Consider the following 18,409-nt stretch of genomic DNA (forward strand, 5'->3'; position numbering starts at 1 on the left):
GCCACAGATCAGCCATTATGTTCATGCTCATAAAAGAGATGGCAGAGAAGCAAACAAGATGATACAGGCTCATTTTGACTCCACCTCCACGCCAAAAAAGCTGGTTTAAAACTAACTCACAATGCAGTGTGTGGGGAGGAAAACGGCCATGACTATCTGAGAAGCCTTGCAAATAGTAAGACCATGTGAAACTGGCATGTGTTCATTTTACAAATAGTGAAACTCAGGGAAGCATAAACAAAGTGATTTGTCCAAATGAAAGGCAATGGAAATTCAAGAAAATGAGTGTCTTTTTCTTCACTCAATCTGTTTCCTTCTTCTTTCACAACATGCAGCAGCCTACACTTCATGAAATGCAAATGTATAAATTCTTTAACATTATCCAAATACTCCTGATGCCACTGTTTTTGTTTGATCATTCTGCTCACTTCACAAGTTTTAGAATTCTTTCCAAAACTAGTGTTTGTTTACAACATTTCTTAGCCTTCATTTTGGTCACAAAGGACTCCCAGGGCAGCTAACAACCATTGTAGAAAAACAGCAATAAAATATTAAAAACAGCTTGAAAAATCTAAAAAAACCCACTACTTTCTAGAAAGTACATTAAACTGAGGCTTTCTCTGTACTATTTCCTAGTAAGCGGGAATACTGTTGTCACTTTTAGAGTCAAGAGTTCACACATTTCATGTAAGTGTTAGTCTCCAACGGCTGTCCAATTGGCTCTTGTGAAGAGGAAAAGCAATGATCCAATCCATGATTATTTGTCATAACATCAGAGATCACTTTCATACGTTCACATCAAATGAAGCTATAACAACAACCTGAATGAAGCAACCTGTGATCGATCTTACCCCTGAATGAAAAAAGGCCAGCCTGAATGTTGCTTGCCCATCTCCAATTCTGACAGGTAACATGTTGCACTGAAATAAACTGAGAGAGAAATCAAATAGCTAAAAGTTTTCTTTTTGGTCTCTCTTCTCCACTATCAACTCTGACAACATCTGTTAAAGATTTTGCCCCATGAAAAGAGGCAACAATTACTACCAGCAGTTGTCCTTTTATAATGAGACCCAATGTGGTGTAGTGGTTAGAGTGTTAGACTAGGATCTGAGAAATCAGGGTTCAAATCCCCACTCAGCCATGAAGCTTGCTGGATGACCTTGGGCCAGCCATAGCCTCTCAGCTTTACCTACCTCACAGCGTGGTTGTAAGGATAAAATGGAGGGAGAGAACAACCATGCACACCACCTTGAGCTCCTTGGAGGAAATATGGGATATAAATGTAATAATAAATAAAATAAATAAATGTGCTAAAATCAGATTTTGACAGAACGTATTTGATTCCTTATCCTTAAAAACAACCAACTCTAGTATCAACGTTCAATATTCGTATGAGAGGTATCTCAAGCTCTATTGCATGACACTGTCTATAGCATGCCATACTTTTTCATATTCTATACCTACACAATCCTATATGATTTTATCTAAATGCTAACACTTGCAAAAATGAAGGTTGGCATGAAAAATTAAATTTATAACAACTAAGCAAGTAATCTCAAAACTGTCTGGTATAGACAGATGGCTCAGTCCATAAGTATGCAGAAGGAGGTCTCCACCTAGGGATAGGCCCAAGGATAAAATCTGTGTTGGACACGTTCATCATGGGACAGGTTCCATACCACTTCCATGCAGGTTTTTAAGATCAGATCTGTAGATATCCTTAAACATATGCACAGATTTATTTGAATACAAATTTAAAAAGAAACATTAAAAGGTCTGAGTTATGAGTGCATACGAGGTGGTCTGAGGGCTGCCTCCATCTTTTCTTGTTTTTAAACAGTAATTTCAGCTGCCTAAGAGCAGCTAACTAGGGTGTACGGCTCCTGCTGCCGCACGCATTGAAATCTCTCAATGTAGCAAGTTCCACTGGGAGTGCTAAGTCTCGATGGCATGCCATTGCTTTCAGTGAAATTGAATGTATTTTATGTTCATTTTACATACTGTACATTCAATTCTACCTTAGAGTCTTAGGGAGAATTGAATATAAAATACGTAAAATGTACATTAAAAAAAGTTAAATTCCTCCTGAGAGTGATGGCATATTATCAAAAGCCATGTCTGCTAGCAGGACTTGTGACACTGATTTCAATACATGTGACAGCAGGAGCCCCATGCACTGCTAGTTAGCTGTGGTTAGGCAAATGAAATTACTTCATAGAACAGAGAGGCAGCCCTTGGACTGCCTCAAATGCAAATCTGACAATGCACAGATTCTGGACCAAACACCTGTCCCAATCCCCACATTGGTCCAAGTAGATCAAATCAGGTGAGTTCACTTCGGATTGGATCAGATCAGGAGAGTTCACAACAACCAGATTCCTACCCCATCCCTACTTCCACATATCACACAAACATCCCTACCTGGAATGTAGGGATTATGCAGTTGAGTTTCCCACATTTGGGGAAATCGCAGGGGTCAGCATACCTGGAGTGCAATGGATGAGCCTCATTCTGGGAGAAGCGCATGCATTGGAAATGAGAATTATGTACAATTGCCTTTCTTCATCCCCAATCTGGCTGATGGAGTTGAAGGTGTTAAACCCTTTTTAAAAAAAGCATTTTTTGAAATCCCACCAAGCAGTGTTTGGAAGGAGGAACGGGGGGGGGGTTGCAGTCAGCTCCCACCAAATAGCTGACATGCAGGAATCTGAGCTTTCTAAAAAAAAAAATGGTTTTCTTGAAAACTGCTTAGAGATTTTATTTATAAAATAAAATAAATAAAAAAGAGTTCTGAGTGCAGCTCTGCCTTTGACTGCTTTGCGTGTGCTTTGCTGGATTGTAACCAGTGTTTTAATGCGAGAAATAGGCTACATTTGGTGAAGTGATTACAACATATTGTTGTAAACTGCCCAGAGTGCTTTGGCTATGGGGCGGTATACAAATGAAACTACTACTACTACTACTACTACTATATGACACACAGGGACCAAAACATACCCACCATTCCAACCCGAATTAGCCTTAAACTAACAAATCTACATTATGTGACATAAAATGTGTTGGGATTGTTAGCATTTTATTAACCAGTACTATTTTAATGATGTAATTTGATTTCCATAGAATTGCAAGTCAGAAGTTAAAGGGACACTGCCAAATAGCCTATTTTCGAACCTATTCATTATGCCATGCAACAAGGAGATTGGTGAACTGGGATTATTTGAAAGAAGTGTTAAGGAAAGAAGGATAACTGCTTGCTATTACTATTTTAATTTCAAATTATGAAACAAAAGTATTTAACTGAATATTCTTAAAAATGAATGTGCTTTCCTTACCTCTCTAAGATGGATGTTTTCTTTCTCCTTCTGGTCTAAAATCACTTCTAAATGATTAACCTGAGATTCAGCCTCAGCCATCCTTCGCGTTCTTTCATTGTCATCGTCCATCCCTTTGGACGGCAACCCTTTGCTCTGCAACATTTCTAGAAGCTTTTTGATGGATTCGTCTCTGGCATTCAGGGTCTGTTTCTGGGTTTCAATTCTCAGCTCCATTTCTTCCAAGGTTTTCCTCAAGAGAAACAACTCTTTTGCCTGTCTGTCATGTTCAGCTTGAAGCCTTCGAAAATTTTCCTCTGTAAGCTCAATGGTAAAATGCTCAGCACCCCGGTTTCCACTTTCTTGTTGAAGGAGATGGTTAAGGTCTCTCTGGGTCCGAAGCTCATCTTGGAGTGCCTGAATAGTTAACTGAAGATGCTGCAATGTAAAAGGAATATCTGAGTGGAGATTTATTCAACTGAGCTATAAAAATACACCACAATAATTAATAATCATTAATAAAATTAGTGGTGAAACTCTAGTGGTGTGCAAGCGATGTTATTTGTAATGAAGCTCCTTGGCTGCTGTTAGAAACCATGAAAAGATGGATGCAAATGGACACAGAGAGACAGTGCCAGTTACAGGTACCAATATTAGTGAACAACAAAAGTGAAAAGAATATCAGTAAAAATGTAAATGTCAAAGAGAAACACTTCCACTAGCAAACACTGTATCCAACAAGCCTGAATATTCAGTTGGGGGGGGGTAGACATGAAGTCTGCATCTTCGTACAATGCAACTGTGCAAATTATTAGTGCTGATCACTTGGTATGAAAATAAGGGAATCAGTTAAATGATACTGCTAATGAAAACTATGATCCAGTTAGTTTAGAAAGCTGGATTGCTCTATCTATAACAAGCAGATAAAAGATCACACGTTAAGCAATATTGCATTTTCTAAACAAATTGACTGCAAAGAGTGAACAAACCTTTGTTCTCCTGGCATCCAAAAACTGAATAGCATGGGAAATGAAAAAAAATGAAGCAAAATCAACATAAAGTTTAGGTGCAAGCAAAGGATATTCAACAGAAAGGACTACATTTAACATAAAGTACTATCAACAGAAAATAAAACATTATTGCTTTATACAATACAGTCACAATTTTACAGTATTTGCACACATGCACACATGCACACACACCACAAGCAGTTAAAGCTATACTCTTGTAGGAAGGACAGGAAGAACTTTGTTTGAATAAAAAAAGTGAGCAAACAAAAGAATTACCCCTGCAAGTACTAGTGAAAAACCTCAAACCTTGGTGGATTTATAATAGCAGTTATTGTGCTTGTGAGATTGTGCAACTACAACAGCATCTTTGGATTTTATTTTTCATTCAGCATTCTAGCACAAGGTGCAGAACAGCCCTTACATGAGCACCTTCTGCACCTAGAAATACATCTTTGGATCCAAACCATGGTTCATTGTGTTTCCAGTCCTCAAACGAGAGCAACAATAACAAGATGGTACCGCTTCCTTGGACAGCACCACCTCAAAATACAGGTGAGAGTACAAAATTGAAGGACTGAATGTTCCACAATATATTCTCTTCACATGGAATGCTAGCAAGAGTTCTAGCTTAGCCTTTTCTCTCATGTGCAGGGAGATTTCAAACTTGTCACCGACTGCATTCTGGATTGATACAGTTCCAAGAGTGCTCTGCCATGTGTTATATTTAGCAACATTTTACAAAGCATCCATTTATACTCTTACTTCAGGTTATCATAATTCTCACTGCTAATCTTCAAGATTATTTCTTTTCTTACAGCATACTCTTAACCATCTTTTTCTTGCTGCCTGGTGCTAAGAGGAGTGTAGTAAGTCTCCATGTTAACCCGTCACATTGCACCTGGAACTTGGCATATGCACAGGCTCACCCACCCCATACTCACAGACACCTGAGTTAATTAGAATGTTTGAAAGGTGCTCTACTATGTTTTTTCATGGTACAGATCAGAATATACATACCTGTAGGCTCCTATGCATTCCCAAGACTTTGAATATGTGATGGTTGGGAGCAAGTACAACAACAGGGCCTATTTAGCTTTTCCCAATGCCCTAGTTCATTTGTATATGCTTCAAATAATCTACACAGAGAGCATCCATCTATGGTTGTTGAGGAACATCTCTACCCCCTCAGAATCCCCATTAATACGGAGAAAGGGGAAGAAAGCAACCAATGGAATGTTGGAGTGCTTCACAATGCTAAGCATCAGTGTGGAATCGCCACACTTAATTCACTCACTTTTGGTTAAAGTCCAGAAGAGCAGCACACTCTCCGCAGATGGGGATGGCCCTTGCCACTAGCTGGTTTTGACTTTTGCCATGACATGTTAGGGGCTAAGCCCTATCTCCATATCTGATTGGAAGGGAAGGGAGCAAGGTAGGAAAAGGCTCTGTTCCCTCCTTAAAAATCAATAATCTTACAGTCAAGCCCAGTGCTAGCAGGTGGCCAGGTTGGGCACTGGCCAAGGGCCCATAAGCTCACAGGGGCACCTCACCACCACCAGCACTGGACCTGGTCACCTCTTCCTGCCACCCATCTTAGTTGCTGTGGGGGCCTGCCAGTGCTGCCTGGTGCAACTCAAGCAAGTGAGCAATGCGAGGCAAAAGGTATGGGCACTTGCTCACTCATGCCAGAAAGCGGCAACAGCAGCAGTGCCTCTTCTCCTGCAGGAGTTGCTGGCAGGCGAGGCAGGAAAGGATGCGTGGGAAGCAAGAAGGCTTTCACTTGAATACCTGGGAAGGAAGAGGCACATCTGTTGGTGCTGCTGCTGCCTCACATAACATTAGTGAGTGCGCACCCCCTTCACCTCGCATCACTCACTCACTTGAGTTATGCCAAGCAGCAGCGGCGCCTCCTTCTTTGGTGTGCAATGAAAGCCTCCTTCCATCTCACCTCTCTTTTCCCACTTCAGAGACCTGCCACACGCTGGCAGCTCCTGCAGCCCACCAAGCACAGCAAGAGCGGTAGTGGCAGCCCCCACCAGGTGGGGGCGTGCAGTGAAGGAGAGCCCTAGAGGGTTCTGTGATAGAAGGTGTGACAGAATGGGGGAAGGGCATGGAGGTGAGGCAAAAGTGAGAGGTGTTGAGGGGAGAACAAGGAGCAGGAGCGCTGGGGTAGTAGTAGGGGTTGGAGCAAGAAAGAAAGTGTGGGTGTGAGGCAGGAGGGGCAGAGAAAGAAAAATGGCATGGGAGAGGAGGAATTGGGGTGCGGGAAAATGGAGGGGTATGAGGGATTGGTGAGACAGAGATAGAAACAAAAATGGGCATGGGACATGAAAAGAAAGTGATGGATATGGGGGTGGGAGAGGCTGGTGAGTGAGTGAGTAAGTAAGAAAAATGGGGGTATGGGATATGGCTGGGATGAAGAAAAAGGAGGGGCAAGTAGCAAGTGTGGCTGGTGAGTGTGTGTATGAGACAGAAAGAACGGGTATTTGGGGTATGAGGGTGTAAAGAGAAAGGGAAAGGTTATGGGGTAAGCAGGAAAATAAGGGGCATGGGTATGGGATGCGAGAGAGAAAAGAGGTACAAGATGAATGGAAAAAGCTACAAGATGGAGAATTATGGTAGGGAAAGGGGTGCATAAGGTGTTAAGGTGGTGGTGCCTTGGGGACAAGGGGCCACTGTGCCCAGCTGTCCCCAGAAACCTGGAGCTGGCCCTGCCTACAGTGCACAAGGAAAAGAGTAATTATGAGGGAGGCAATGAAATACCTAGAGCTTGGGGAGGAGGTGTTTTAGTACTGCAGGAAGCTGGAGAGACTTGCAAGGCTTTTATCCAGAGGCAGGAGAAATGCATGCAGGCTCTATCTTGTATTTTGCCACAGGAAAGCTTGGAAAGCAGGAAGACCTTTCTCCACTTTGCAGACTCCTCTACAACCCGGTGCTGCTGTGAAGTTAAGCACCTGTTCCCCCACCACAGGTCTAGAAAGCTCAGAATGCCCTGTCCTTCTCCAGCCTCCAGAGCAAGCGGGGTGGGGGGAAGAGAAAGCTCCTGATGGAGCAAAGTCCCTTCCTTTCCCATTACATATAAATTGGCTAAACACTATTGTAAATACTTCGGGTTGATCCCTAATGTTTTTACATATAGTCGAAAATCTTTATTCGGGGTCTCTGAAGGGACTCACAGCAAAGCCAGTGACAGAGACAAATAGCATTTATTTCTTAACCATAAAACACAAACAATGTTTTATCTAAATGTCATATACAAAGATTTTTCATACAAAAGCATAGTCCGTCCGCCCCGTCCCCCCCCCAAGCTATTAGCTGTCACCACACAGTCACTCTGTTCCTCTAGCTGGGTCTTGCTAATTTAGCTGACAGCAACAGAGCAAAATTGCTGCTTCTCTTCCACCTCAGATGGGTATCAGCAAAATAATTACAGGCCCTGCTTCCAAGGGCCTACAGGCATCATCCCAACTGCTGCTGCAGCGGTGAGACTGTGCTGGGACCATCAACGGGCAAGCTTGTCTACCTACTTTGCCCCCTCACCCCTGCTCTTAGTGACATTTTTCTGGGGACTGTCCTTTACCAGGAAGATGAATGCTTTTGGTTTTTAGCTGTTGTTGCTTTTTAGAAAAGCTAGGATTTTGTTGGCTTGAATTTTTGTAAATTGTATTGTTTTTATTTGTATTTTGCATCTGTGTTTTTCTATTTGTGTGTAACCTGCCTTGGGAGCGTTTTCAGCCAAAAGGTGGCCTAGAAATATACCATAATATTTATTTATTTATTATTGCATTTCTATACCATCCCATAGCCGAAGCTCTCTGGACGGTTTACAACAATTAAAAACATTTAAAATATATATACATTTAAAAACACATTTTTAAAAAGCAATTTAAAAACACGCTAAAATGCCTAGGAGAAGAGGAAAGGCTTGACCTGGCGCCGAAAAGATAACAGTGTTGGCGCAAGGCACACCTCGTCAGGTAGATCATTCCATAATTTGGAGGCCACCACTGAGAAGGCCCTCTCCCTTGTTGCCAGACTCCCAGCTTCCCTCCAAGTAGCCACTCAGAGGAGGGCCTTGGATGTGGAGCGTAGTGTACGGGTGGGTTCATGTCGGGAGAGGTGTTCCATCAGGTATTGTGGTCCCATGTAAGGCTTTATAGGTTAAAACCAGCACCTTGAATCAAGCTCGGAAACATACAGGCAGCCAATGCAAGCGGGCCAGAATCAGTTTAATATGTTCGGACCGTCTGGGCCTTGTTACCAATCTGGCCACTGCATTTTCCACAAGCTACAGCTTCCGAACCGTCTTCAAAGGCAGCCCCACATAGAGCTCATTGCAGTAATCTAGCTTGGAGGTTACCAGAGCATGGACAACTGAAGCCAGGTTATCCCTGTCCAGATAGGGGTGTAGCTGGGCCATCAACCGAAGTTGGTAGAAAGCACTCCATGCCACCGAGGCTACCTGAGCCTCAAGTGATAGAGATGGTTCTAGGAGAACCCCTAAGCTACAAACCTGCTCCTTGAGGGGGAGTGTAACCCCATCCAGGACAGATTGAACTTCCACCATCCGGTCAAAAGTACCATCCACTAGCAGTCTTGTCTGGATTGAGCCTCAGTTTATTAGCCCTCATCCAGTCCATTGTCTCAGCCAGGCACTGGTTCAGCATATTGACAGCCTCACCTGAAGATGATGAAAAGGAGAAATAGAGCTGTGGGTCATCAGCATTCTGATGGCAACGCACTCCAAAGCTCTGGATGACCACACCCAATGGTTTCATGTAGATGTTGAACAGCATGGGGGACAGAACTGACCCCTGCGGAACCCCATACTGCAGAGTCCAGGGTGCCGAGTAATGTTCCCCATGCACCACCTTCTGGAGGCGACCTGCCAAATAGGAGTGGAACCACCGCCATGCAGTCCCTCCCACTCCCAACTCAGCTAGTCTCCCCAGAAGGATACCATGGTCGATGGTATCGAAAGCCGCTGAGAGATCAAGAAGAATAAACAGAGTCACACTCCCCTGTCTCTCTCCTGACAGAGATCATCATACAGGGCGACCAAGGCTGTTTCCGTGCTAAAACCAGACCTGAAACCCGACTGAAATGGATCCAGATAATCGGTCTCATCCAAGCGTGTCTGGAGCTGGCCTGCCACCATAACATAACTCCTCTGAGGTAATAAATTCAATGTCCATAATGTAGGCTACTTCCTGCCTCACCTCTCCCACTGAGCATGGGCAAGCTTGTTAAAGGGACATACACAAGTAAGAACATAAGAACATAAGAAGAGCCTGCTGGATCAGGCCAGTGGCCCATCTAGTCCAGCATCCTGTTCTCACAGTGGCCAACCAGGTGCCTGGGGGAAGCCCGCAAGCAGGACCCGAGTGCAAGAACACTCTCCCCTCCTGAGGCTTCCGGCAACTGGTTTTCAGAAGCATGCTGCCTCTGACTAGGGTGGCAGAGCACAGCCATCATGGCTAGTAGCCATTGATAGCCCTGTCCTCCATGAATTTGTCTAATCTTCTTTTAAAGCCATCCAAGCTGGTGGCCATTACTGCATCTTGTGGGAGCAAATTCCATAGTTTAACTATGCGCTGAGTAAAGAAGTACTTCCTTTTGTCTGTCCTGAATCTTCCAACATTCAGCTTCTTTGAATGTCCACGAGTTCTAGTATTATGAGAGAGGGAGAAGAACTTTTCTCTATCCACTTTCTCAAAGCCATGCATAATTTTATACACTTCTATCATGTCAAGTGGGTTACACTATAATAAATGTTTTATCATTATCGTTCCCATTCTGCAAAGAGTTTCTCTGCTTAAACCCAACTGCCTGGATAAACTCATCTTCCTAGTTCAATGATCTGGAACCTGCACCCCTCCATATATTGTTGGGCTACTTCCGTCCTCTCTGCACACTGGCTGGGGCTGATGGGAGCTGGAGTCCAACAACATCTGGAAAGCCACAGCTTCTCCATCCCTGCTGCAAACACTCTTTTTAAAGTGGTTTAATTTAATTTCTGAAATTTCACTTTAGTGTAATAGTGCAATCATTTTCTTAAATTAAAAAAAGTTGGTGACTTTGTGCTAATTAAAAAACAAACTGTAAAAACACACACCCAAAACACAGTGCTTAGATGGTGCTGAGAGGAGGAGGAATGAATGAACTAAAACTGTAACTTCACATGTTGGGAGACGATTGTGTGTGAACAAGTTGATAAAAACGGCAAGACAGAGGGAGGGAAAATTGACACACAGTTTATCAGTTTCGACTGGTGCTCTCCCTAATCCCTTTGGAGAAATAACTTCAGGAAACAATTTGTTAAAGCAATAGCTCAGAATAAAAGTGACCATGAGGAGTAGGGGAAAGGGGGGGCAATGCTGCCCACATAGCTATGTCACGCCCACTGTTTGGATGAACAGAGTGAGATGCACAGTTTTTAAACAAGTGCGACACCTCTTGAAGTGTGGAAAATCAACTGCAATTCCTACAAAGGCAGAGCATTGGCTGGATAGGTGCTGCCCATCTGGAAGCATCCTGTGAGAACTAGGTAGTTTCTGGCCCTTTTGGCCTATTAGATTAACACAATGAGATGCAGCAAAGCTCAAAATACAGCCTACCAACCAAGAAAGAAACAATAGACAAATAATGGGCAGGAACAGGAAACCTTTTCTAAGTTCAGGAAAGGGTAATATTACAGCTAAAGGTCTGCAAGGAAAATAGACACCAGATTTAATTCTGTTCTATGCTATCAAGTCATTAACTTTCAGTTAGATTTATTTACATCTCCAACATTTCACCAGTGAAAATGGCGATAGCCTGGTGAATTTATAATATGTTCTTTACACACTGATCTGTTCTGGATATAATGCTAAAACCATGGTTGAGTGTTATGCCTCGGGCTCACATGCTAGAAGCTTTTGCTTCTGTTTTCAGTGAGCTGTGGTTTACTTTATGTCCAAACCAGAAACCATATAAGAGTGGGAAACCTGTGTCCTTCCAGAGGCTATTAGACTACAGCTTCCATCAGCCCCAGCTAGCATGGCCAATAGTCAGGGGTGATGGCAGTTGTAGTCAAACAATACCTAGAGGGACACAGGTTCCCCAACCCTGATTTAGGGAAAATCTGGATCATTAACCATGATTTGAAGATGTCTTGTTTCCTTAACCCATAGTCAAGATTAACTACAGTTGTCTAGGTTCAAACATCACAATAAATGGAAGTTAGTGAAAAAAGATAGTAAAAGCTTCTGATCCCCTTGCAGTCATGTTGGAGGAGGGAGAGTGCAAGAGCCTGAGACTCATTCACATAATGCTAAATCACAGTTTAGCACTATGTCCAAGTGACATCAGTGTCCTATGATAAATGTTATAATCCTTAACAATTTAAAATAAGCCCCACCTCCTGCAGCAGGAAAACCAACAAGCTGTGAGCTAGTTGGTACTTGACGGGCAAATTAGATGCAACAGTGGCAAAAACACATTTCTTTTCACATAATCTACCCCATTTACATAAAAGGTTTTATCTTAACAACGTGTATATGAGAGGGATGCTAAACTATTCCCACCACTACTATGCTTTACCTTCCCTCAGTCAACTGCTCCAGTCACGTATCTCTATTCCTGTCTTACTTCTAGTAACAGGCAATCCCTTTCCCTACAGTATATGTGAGTATAACCTGTGAATAATAGCCCTGCCACATTTTATTTGTCTGTTAATGTTCATGCATGTGTATTTAATTGCAAGTGAACTGGATTCAAAGTAGATTCACTAACAGGAAAAAAACCTTGCGGTTTAAGAATGCACCTATAGCCAACAGATATTTCTATCAAACTTTAAAAAGCAGGGAAATTGGGCAGCTCCAATGAATGCACCAGGGGAGCAGGACACCTGACCTCCTCTCTGAGATATTGGACTGCCCTACAAATTTGTCAAAATGCAAACACAATTTGGGTTGGTCTTTCACAGTCCAATCCACTTCCTGTATAGCTTGGAAGAATATGGTAACATGTGCCTCTGAGCATTTCCCTGCTTTTTAATCCGGGAAGTAAGAAACAGGATCCTGTGCAAGTTTGCTGAGAATAGACTGATCATTTGCATGCTTATTGAGTTCGGTGGGATTTACTCCCCTGCAATTATGCTTAGGATAGGTAAAACTGACCATGGGGAGGGAAGCCTGGAGTGGGCAAGGGAGGAAGATGAAGGAAGAGGGGAGGGGAGGAAGAAGGGAGGAGGAAGGGAGAGGAGAGGGGAAAGATGGGAAAGGCAGGTCTGATCATTTGCATGCTTATTGAGTTTAATGTGATTTACTCCTGTGCCATCATGGCTAGGGTAGGTAAAACTGACCATGGGGGAGGAGGAAGGGGAGGGGAGAGTAGAGGGAAGGAAGAAGGGGGAGAGGGGAGCAGAAGGAAGGGGAGGGAGGGGATTGGAAGGGGAGGGAGGAGGGATGAAGGAAGGGGGAGGGAAGGGGTAAAAGGGAGGTGATGGGAGGGAGGAGCAGGGGAGGGCAGGTTTGATCATTTGCATGCTTATTTATTTCAATGGCATTTATTTCAGTGCAATCATGTTTGAAAATGGAAATGGACTGCCTTCAAGTCGATCCCGACTTATGGTGACCCTAAAGATAGGGTGTTCATGGTAAGCGGTCTAGAGTTGGTTTATCATTGCCTTCCTCTGAGGCTGAGAGGCAGTGACTGGCCCAAGGTCACCCAATGAGCTTCATGACTGTGTGGGGATTTGAACCCTGGTCTCCCAGGTCATAGTCCTAGGATAGGTAAAACTGACCGTGGGGGGAGGAGTGGAGGGAAAGGCGGAGGAGGAGGGAGGAGGAGGGGATTGGAAGGGGATGGGGAGGGGAAATGAGGTGTGAAGGAAGGGAGAGGGAAGGGGCAAGAAGGGGGGATAGGAAGGAGGAGGAGGGCAGGTTTGATCATTTCCATGCTTTTTGAGTTCAGTGGGATTTACTCATGTGCAATCATGCTTAGGATAGGTGAAACTGACGTGGGGGATGGGAGGGAGGAGGAGGAAAGCAGGAATGAGAAGGAGGGAGAGGGGAGGAGATTAGATGGGCGGGCACTTGGCAGGGGGGAAGCCCCTTTCCTTTCCAAAAGGAATACATTGTGAACAGTATCATTTTTTTTCAGTGTTTCTCCCACCTTTTATTCTACAGCAGGCACATGTAGCCTCCCACACAAATTTAAACCAAATCTGTCTCTGGCCACATCCACACCAGACCTTTATTTTACTTTGGACAGTCATGGCTTCTCCCAAAGAATCCTGGGAAGTGTAGTTAGTGAGGGGTGCTGAGAGTTGCTCTGTTCCTCTCACAGAGCTTCAGTCAGAGCAGCTGACTGTTAAACCACTCTGGACACTGGAGCTCTATCAGGGGAATAGGAGTCTCCTCTCAGCACACTTCACAAACTACACTTCCCAGGATTCTTTGGGGGAAGCCTTGACTGCCTCCAGTGAAATCAAAGTCTGGTGTGGATGTGGCCCCCTGATTAGGCAAGCCCAGCAGCTGGGAGTCTGGTTTTAGAACACTGACAGTTGGTTCTTACTGAGCATGCCCAACATTATCATTGAGTTCAAGCCAAAATTTCTTAAATTAATTAAAAATCAGCCAGGCATTTTTTTTAACTTTTAAACTGCAGAAGATGAAGGTCAGAGTCTGGGGCAAGGTCAGTAATAGGATTACAGGTCCTCTGTGACCATGGCTGATTTTTAATGAATTTCAACAGATTATGAGAACTCTGACAGAAAAAAGTCCAAAGGGTCTCTGGTTTTTCTCTCTCTCTTTTTATACTTTGAACTCTCGATTCTCTCAGACTGTTTTGTGTATCACTATGAAAATTCAAAGGGTTGTTAAGCAAGCGTTTCTAAGTTCAGGACTATAAGTTTTGTAAGGTTTTGTTTTGAAATGATCTTATGGGAAGGATCAGAATGGCACAGGGGTATTTTCAATTTAACACTGCGGAATGCATGCTGACTATAGTATACAGCCGCTGTTGTGGCTGTATATCTGAGAGATTTAACTCCTAGAAATTTGGATAAGGCTAACAGTTCCACTTACTTTCAAGTAAATGTGTTTAAATACCAGTTTACACCTCCTCTTATTCCTCTTAGTTCTCAATATATGACATGAAATAAAATGTTTTTTGAATATAAGTCCAATGAAATAGTATATCTACACAAATTGACTGGAAGTTTTATGCTGGAATATAAATATCCCAGGGATACACATAATTTAAATAAATTAAATAACTATAATAAATAGAGTAGAAAAGTTAAAATGAAAGATCTTAATCTGTTTACTGATCATTTTACTAAATAAAACAAATTTGGTTTTTTTTCCTTTAGCATTCATGCTTCAAAATTATAATCAGAACATTACTGGATAGAAGAATCTAGAAGACAGAAGATAGAGGATAGCAGCCCTGGGCTCCTACTGGGAAGAAGGGTGTGATATAAATCTAACACATAAATTTATTATTTATTTATTTATTTATTAAATTTATATCCTGCCCTTCCTCCCAAGAGGAGCCCAGGGCAGCAAACAAAGGCACTAAAAACACTTTAAAAAGACTTTAAAATATATTAAAACCAAAACATCTTTAACAACATATTAAAACAAAGTATCTTTAAAAATGTTTTTTTAAAGGTTTCAAGACATCTTTAAAAAGGTTTAAAATCATCTTAAAAGGCAATTCCAACACAGACACAGACTGGGATAAGGTCTCTGCTTAAAAGCCTTGTTGAAAGAGGAAGGTAAATTAAATAAATAATAAATAAATAAATAAGAAAACATTACTCCATCAAACACACAGTGTCTTACATTCTGCCTTTTCACTACGTCAGCTATTCTCTATCCTCCTTGCAACTAAAGATACCAATATTCTTTCTTCAGAGAGCCATTCTATTTGGATTCCAAAAAGCCTGACTCCTCACATTCTCACATGATTCTTCCCATGAACAAAAAGCCAGCTGAAGTGTTCACACCTGAGTTTGGATTCCTAAATGGGTCTTGTCTACAAAAAGTTCGCCGAAGCTGATTTGCAGAGTTCACTGCAGGCAATTATTCCCAGAACGGAATCCCCAGCATTTTTTTTTAAATCCCAGCAGTAACTAGGCCTTGAACAGAACACTAAGGAACTCATTCAAGCCTCTAAATAGCAAGCAGGGAGCGGGAGAATCCCCTGGATAGGATTGCTAAACAATGGATATATCAAAGGACATGAATTTAGATTACATATTCCCTAGCTTTTCCTTGCCTGAAAAAAAGCAAAACAAAATGCACTCCTTGGGATTATTATTTCTGTACTTCTTGTTGTTATTTACATAGCAATTAAAAGTGTACCTCTACTCACTTTAAAAAAAAGATACCTAGTTGGATTCAGAGAAGCTCATGGCCAACTCTGCTCATGCAGTTGGGCTTTCCTAGCTCTTCCCCCATAGCTACAGGCAATCCCCTGTGCCCCAAAAAGCTCCTTTTGAGTAGGGTTGCCATATTCCAGTTCCGCATATCCGGGCAGGGTAATTTACATATTATGCAAATATTTGCATATTAATATTTGGATTGTCCAGTTGTTTTGTTTTTGTGCCTAGGAATTACCACCAAAAACTGGGGAAAATGTGAGAAATCTTTTTTTAAAGGCAACATTTTCAGCCTTAAATGCCTAGACTAGTTTCCAACACTATGGAATATTCATTGATTGATTAAGAGGATTTATATCCTGCCCTTCTGCTGTTAAAAACAGAGCTCAGCACAGCTTACAAATATAATAAAAACAATAAAAATACACAATCAATATAAAAACATAATAAAAACACAAAATAGTAACAAACATAAAGAAAGTCAGGGCAGCAGTACGGTTAACCATATACGATATATTTCAAAGGTGTGGTGGGTGGAGAAAAACAAGAAGCCAAAATGTTAGAAAAAGGAGTCTTTCACACCACATGCTCAGTTCTAAATACTGTTGCAGCAAGTTTTACAAGTTCCTCCAGTATTCCACTGGTGCAGGCACTCAGACATTCAAAGTATCTGTATGTTTCTTAGGTTTTATAAAAGCAGAGCTTTGCTTAACTCAAAATTTCTTCTCCCTTTGATCAACCACATCTACACAGGTTCCACCTCCATACTCAAAATGAAACTGGGCCTGGAAGTGTGCAACAACCCCACACATACCTTGCTAATTAGATTACCAATGCCAGGATGTCTGTCTTATCGACTACTCTCCTGCTCCCCCCCCCCCAGGCATCATGAAAGACCCAGTCCTGGGCTCAGAAAGAAAATAAATATCTGGTCCTCTTCAAAGTACTGATAAGCCTCTTGTTTTAATTGAAATAATTATAAATTCTTGCTCTTATCACTAATGGGAGTTAATTATCTTGCATATGCTGCTGTTGCTTCTATGGCTGTAACGGAGTGAGGTTAAAGATAAGTGAAATGCAAATAGGAAAAAAACAACACAAAAGGCAGTATCACTTTCGTAAATGTAATACCATACAAACCACAACAAGATTCCTATGAGTAAGGCAGAAAACTCAGCATCCTACAACCAGTCAGGATTCATAAGCAAAAACCCAAACTAAAAAAATCCTAGCAGCCAGTCAGCCAAGGTCACAGAAATCCCCATGCAGCACAACCTGACCTGGGGACTACAGTTAATGCAGAATGCTGCAGCACAATTGCTGACATGAGTGAGATCCTAGCAGCACATAATACCTCTGCTCTGAAATCTGCATTGGTTGCTGATTTGCTACCAGGCCAAGTTCAAGTTCTGCTTTCCATGTTATGGGTGCCACATAGTACTTGTTCTGCTCTTGTAAGAAATCAGTCCTGTAAAGTGGCAGCACCTACGCTTTGGAACTCTTTGCCTATTGACATTAGGCAGACGCCTCTTTTCAGCACCTGCTAAAATCAGTTTTCTTGAGGCAAGCCTCTCCAGGCATGTAGAAGCTGTTGTGTTTTTAAATCTGTTTTTAACTGATTGTTCATTTTATTATTTTGAATGTTTTTAAGTATCTGTCCTTAACGCTTTTGCCAATAATTTTATTGTTTTAATTCTTTCTGTAAACCGCTTTGAGGTTTTTTCAATAAAGTGGTATATAAATGTTGTAAATAAAAATAAATAAATGTTGGAGTCACTGTGGCCCTTGAGTCTCTTCCTACTTTTAGGAACCAAGGAATCTGCCTTATACTGATTCAGACCATTTCGTACCATGATTTCTTAAATGCAATACCATACCAACCACAACAGGATTCCTATGAGTAAGGCAGAAAACTAAGCATCTCACAACCAGTCAGGATTCCTAACCAAAAACCAAAAATATGATAAATGAAGAAATATTTATATAAGCATGACTATCAAATATATTTATTATTTACACAAACTGTAAAGATATTTATAGTGCAATCCTAGGTTTATTTATTCAGAAGCAAGTCCCAGTGTATTCAGTGGGGCTCACTCAAACAGAGACAGAAATGCAACCTCAAGTGATAAGCAACTTCATTCACACAACCCAAAATTCCGAATCATGCCACTTTACGCTGTTTTGCAACTGTTTATACTTGTTTTTATGGTTATTGGATTTTAAATGGCTTTATTTCTTGTTGTGAGCTGCCTTGGTTTCCAACCCTACCTCACAGGGGTGTTGGAAAGACTCCATACACGCACATGCACACACTGCAGATGTATAAATACATACAGCCCATATAATAGTTTATTGTCAAACCAGTTGGTTATTGCAGAAAAAATCAGTATTAGTTTTTAAAAAATCAGTATTACTTTCCTACAGAATAAAAACTGTAATACCTAAGTAAGCCCTGCCTACTTGCTTTAAAATAGGACTGGAGGGGGGGGCAGAAAGAGTTACAACACAAACACAATTCTTTTTTACATTCACTCCAAAGTCCCATTGATTTTCAGCACATTCATAACCATGTCTACTCAAAAGTAAGTCCTATTAAATTCAATGGGATTTACTCTGGGCATATGGGATTAGCATTGCTTTTACAAAAAGCAAGTATTGGGAAGATTTTCAAAACACTGCCCAAGATCTGACTCCTGCACACAAGAGTCCTGAGA

The 18,409-nt window shown here is 41.8% G+C and overlaps 1 protein-coding gene across 1 annotated transcript in view; it reads right to left on the reverse strand.

Moving 5' to 3' along the window:
* Positions 1 to 18,409, reverse strand: part of ERC2 (ELKS/RAB6-interacting/CAST family member 2) — an 872,358-nt gene that overhangs the window by 704,986 nt on the left and 148,963 nt on the right. The window contains exon 3 of the mRNA XM_061622017.1: positions 3,333 to 3,749. Coding sequence (XP_061478001.1) covers positions 3,333 to 3,749 — 417 coding nt within the window. The remainder of the gene's footprint in view (positions 1 to 3,332; positions 3,750 to 18,409) is intronic.

This window comes from Rhineura floridana, chromosome 3 (assembly GCF_030035675.1).
Source record: "Rhineura floridana isolate rRhiFlo1 chromosome 3, rRhiFlo1.hap2, whole genome shotgun sequence".
In the NCBI taxonomy this organism is placed as follows: Eukaryota; Metazoa; Chordata; class Lepidosauria; order Squamata; family Rhineuridae; genus Rhineura; species Rhineura floridana.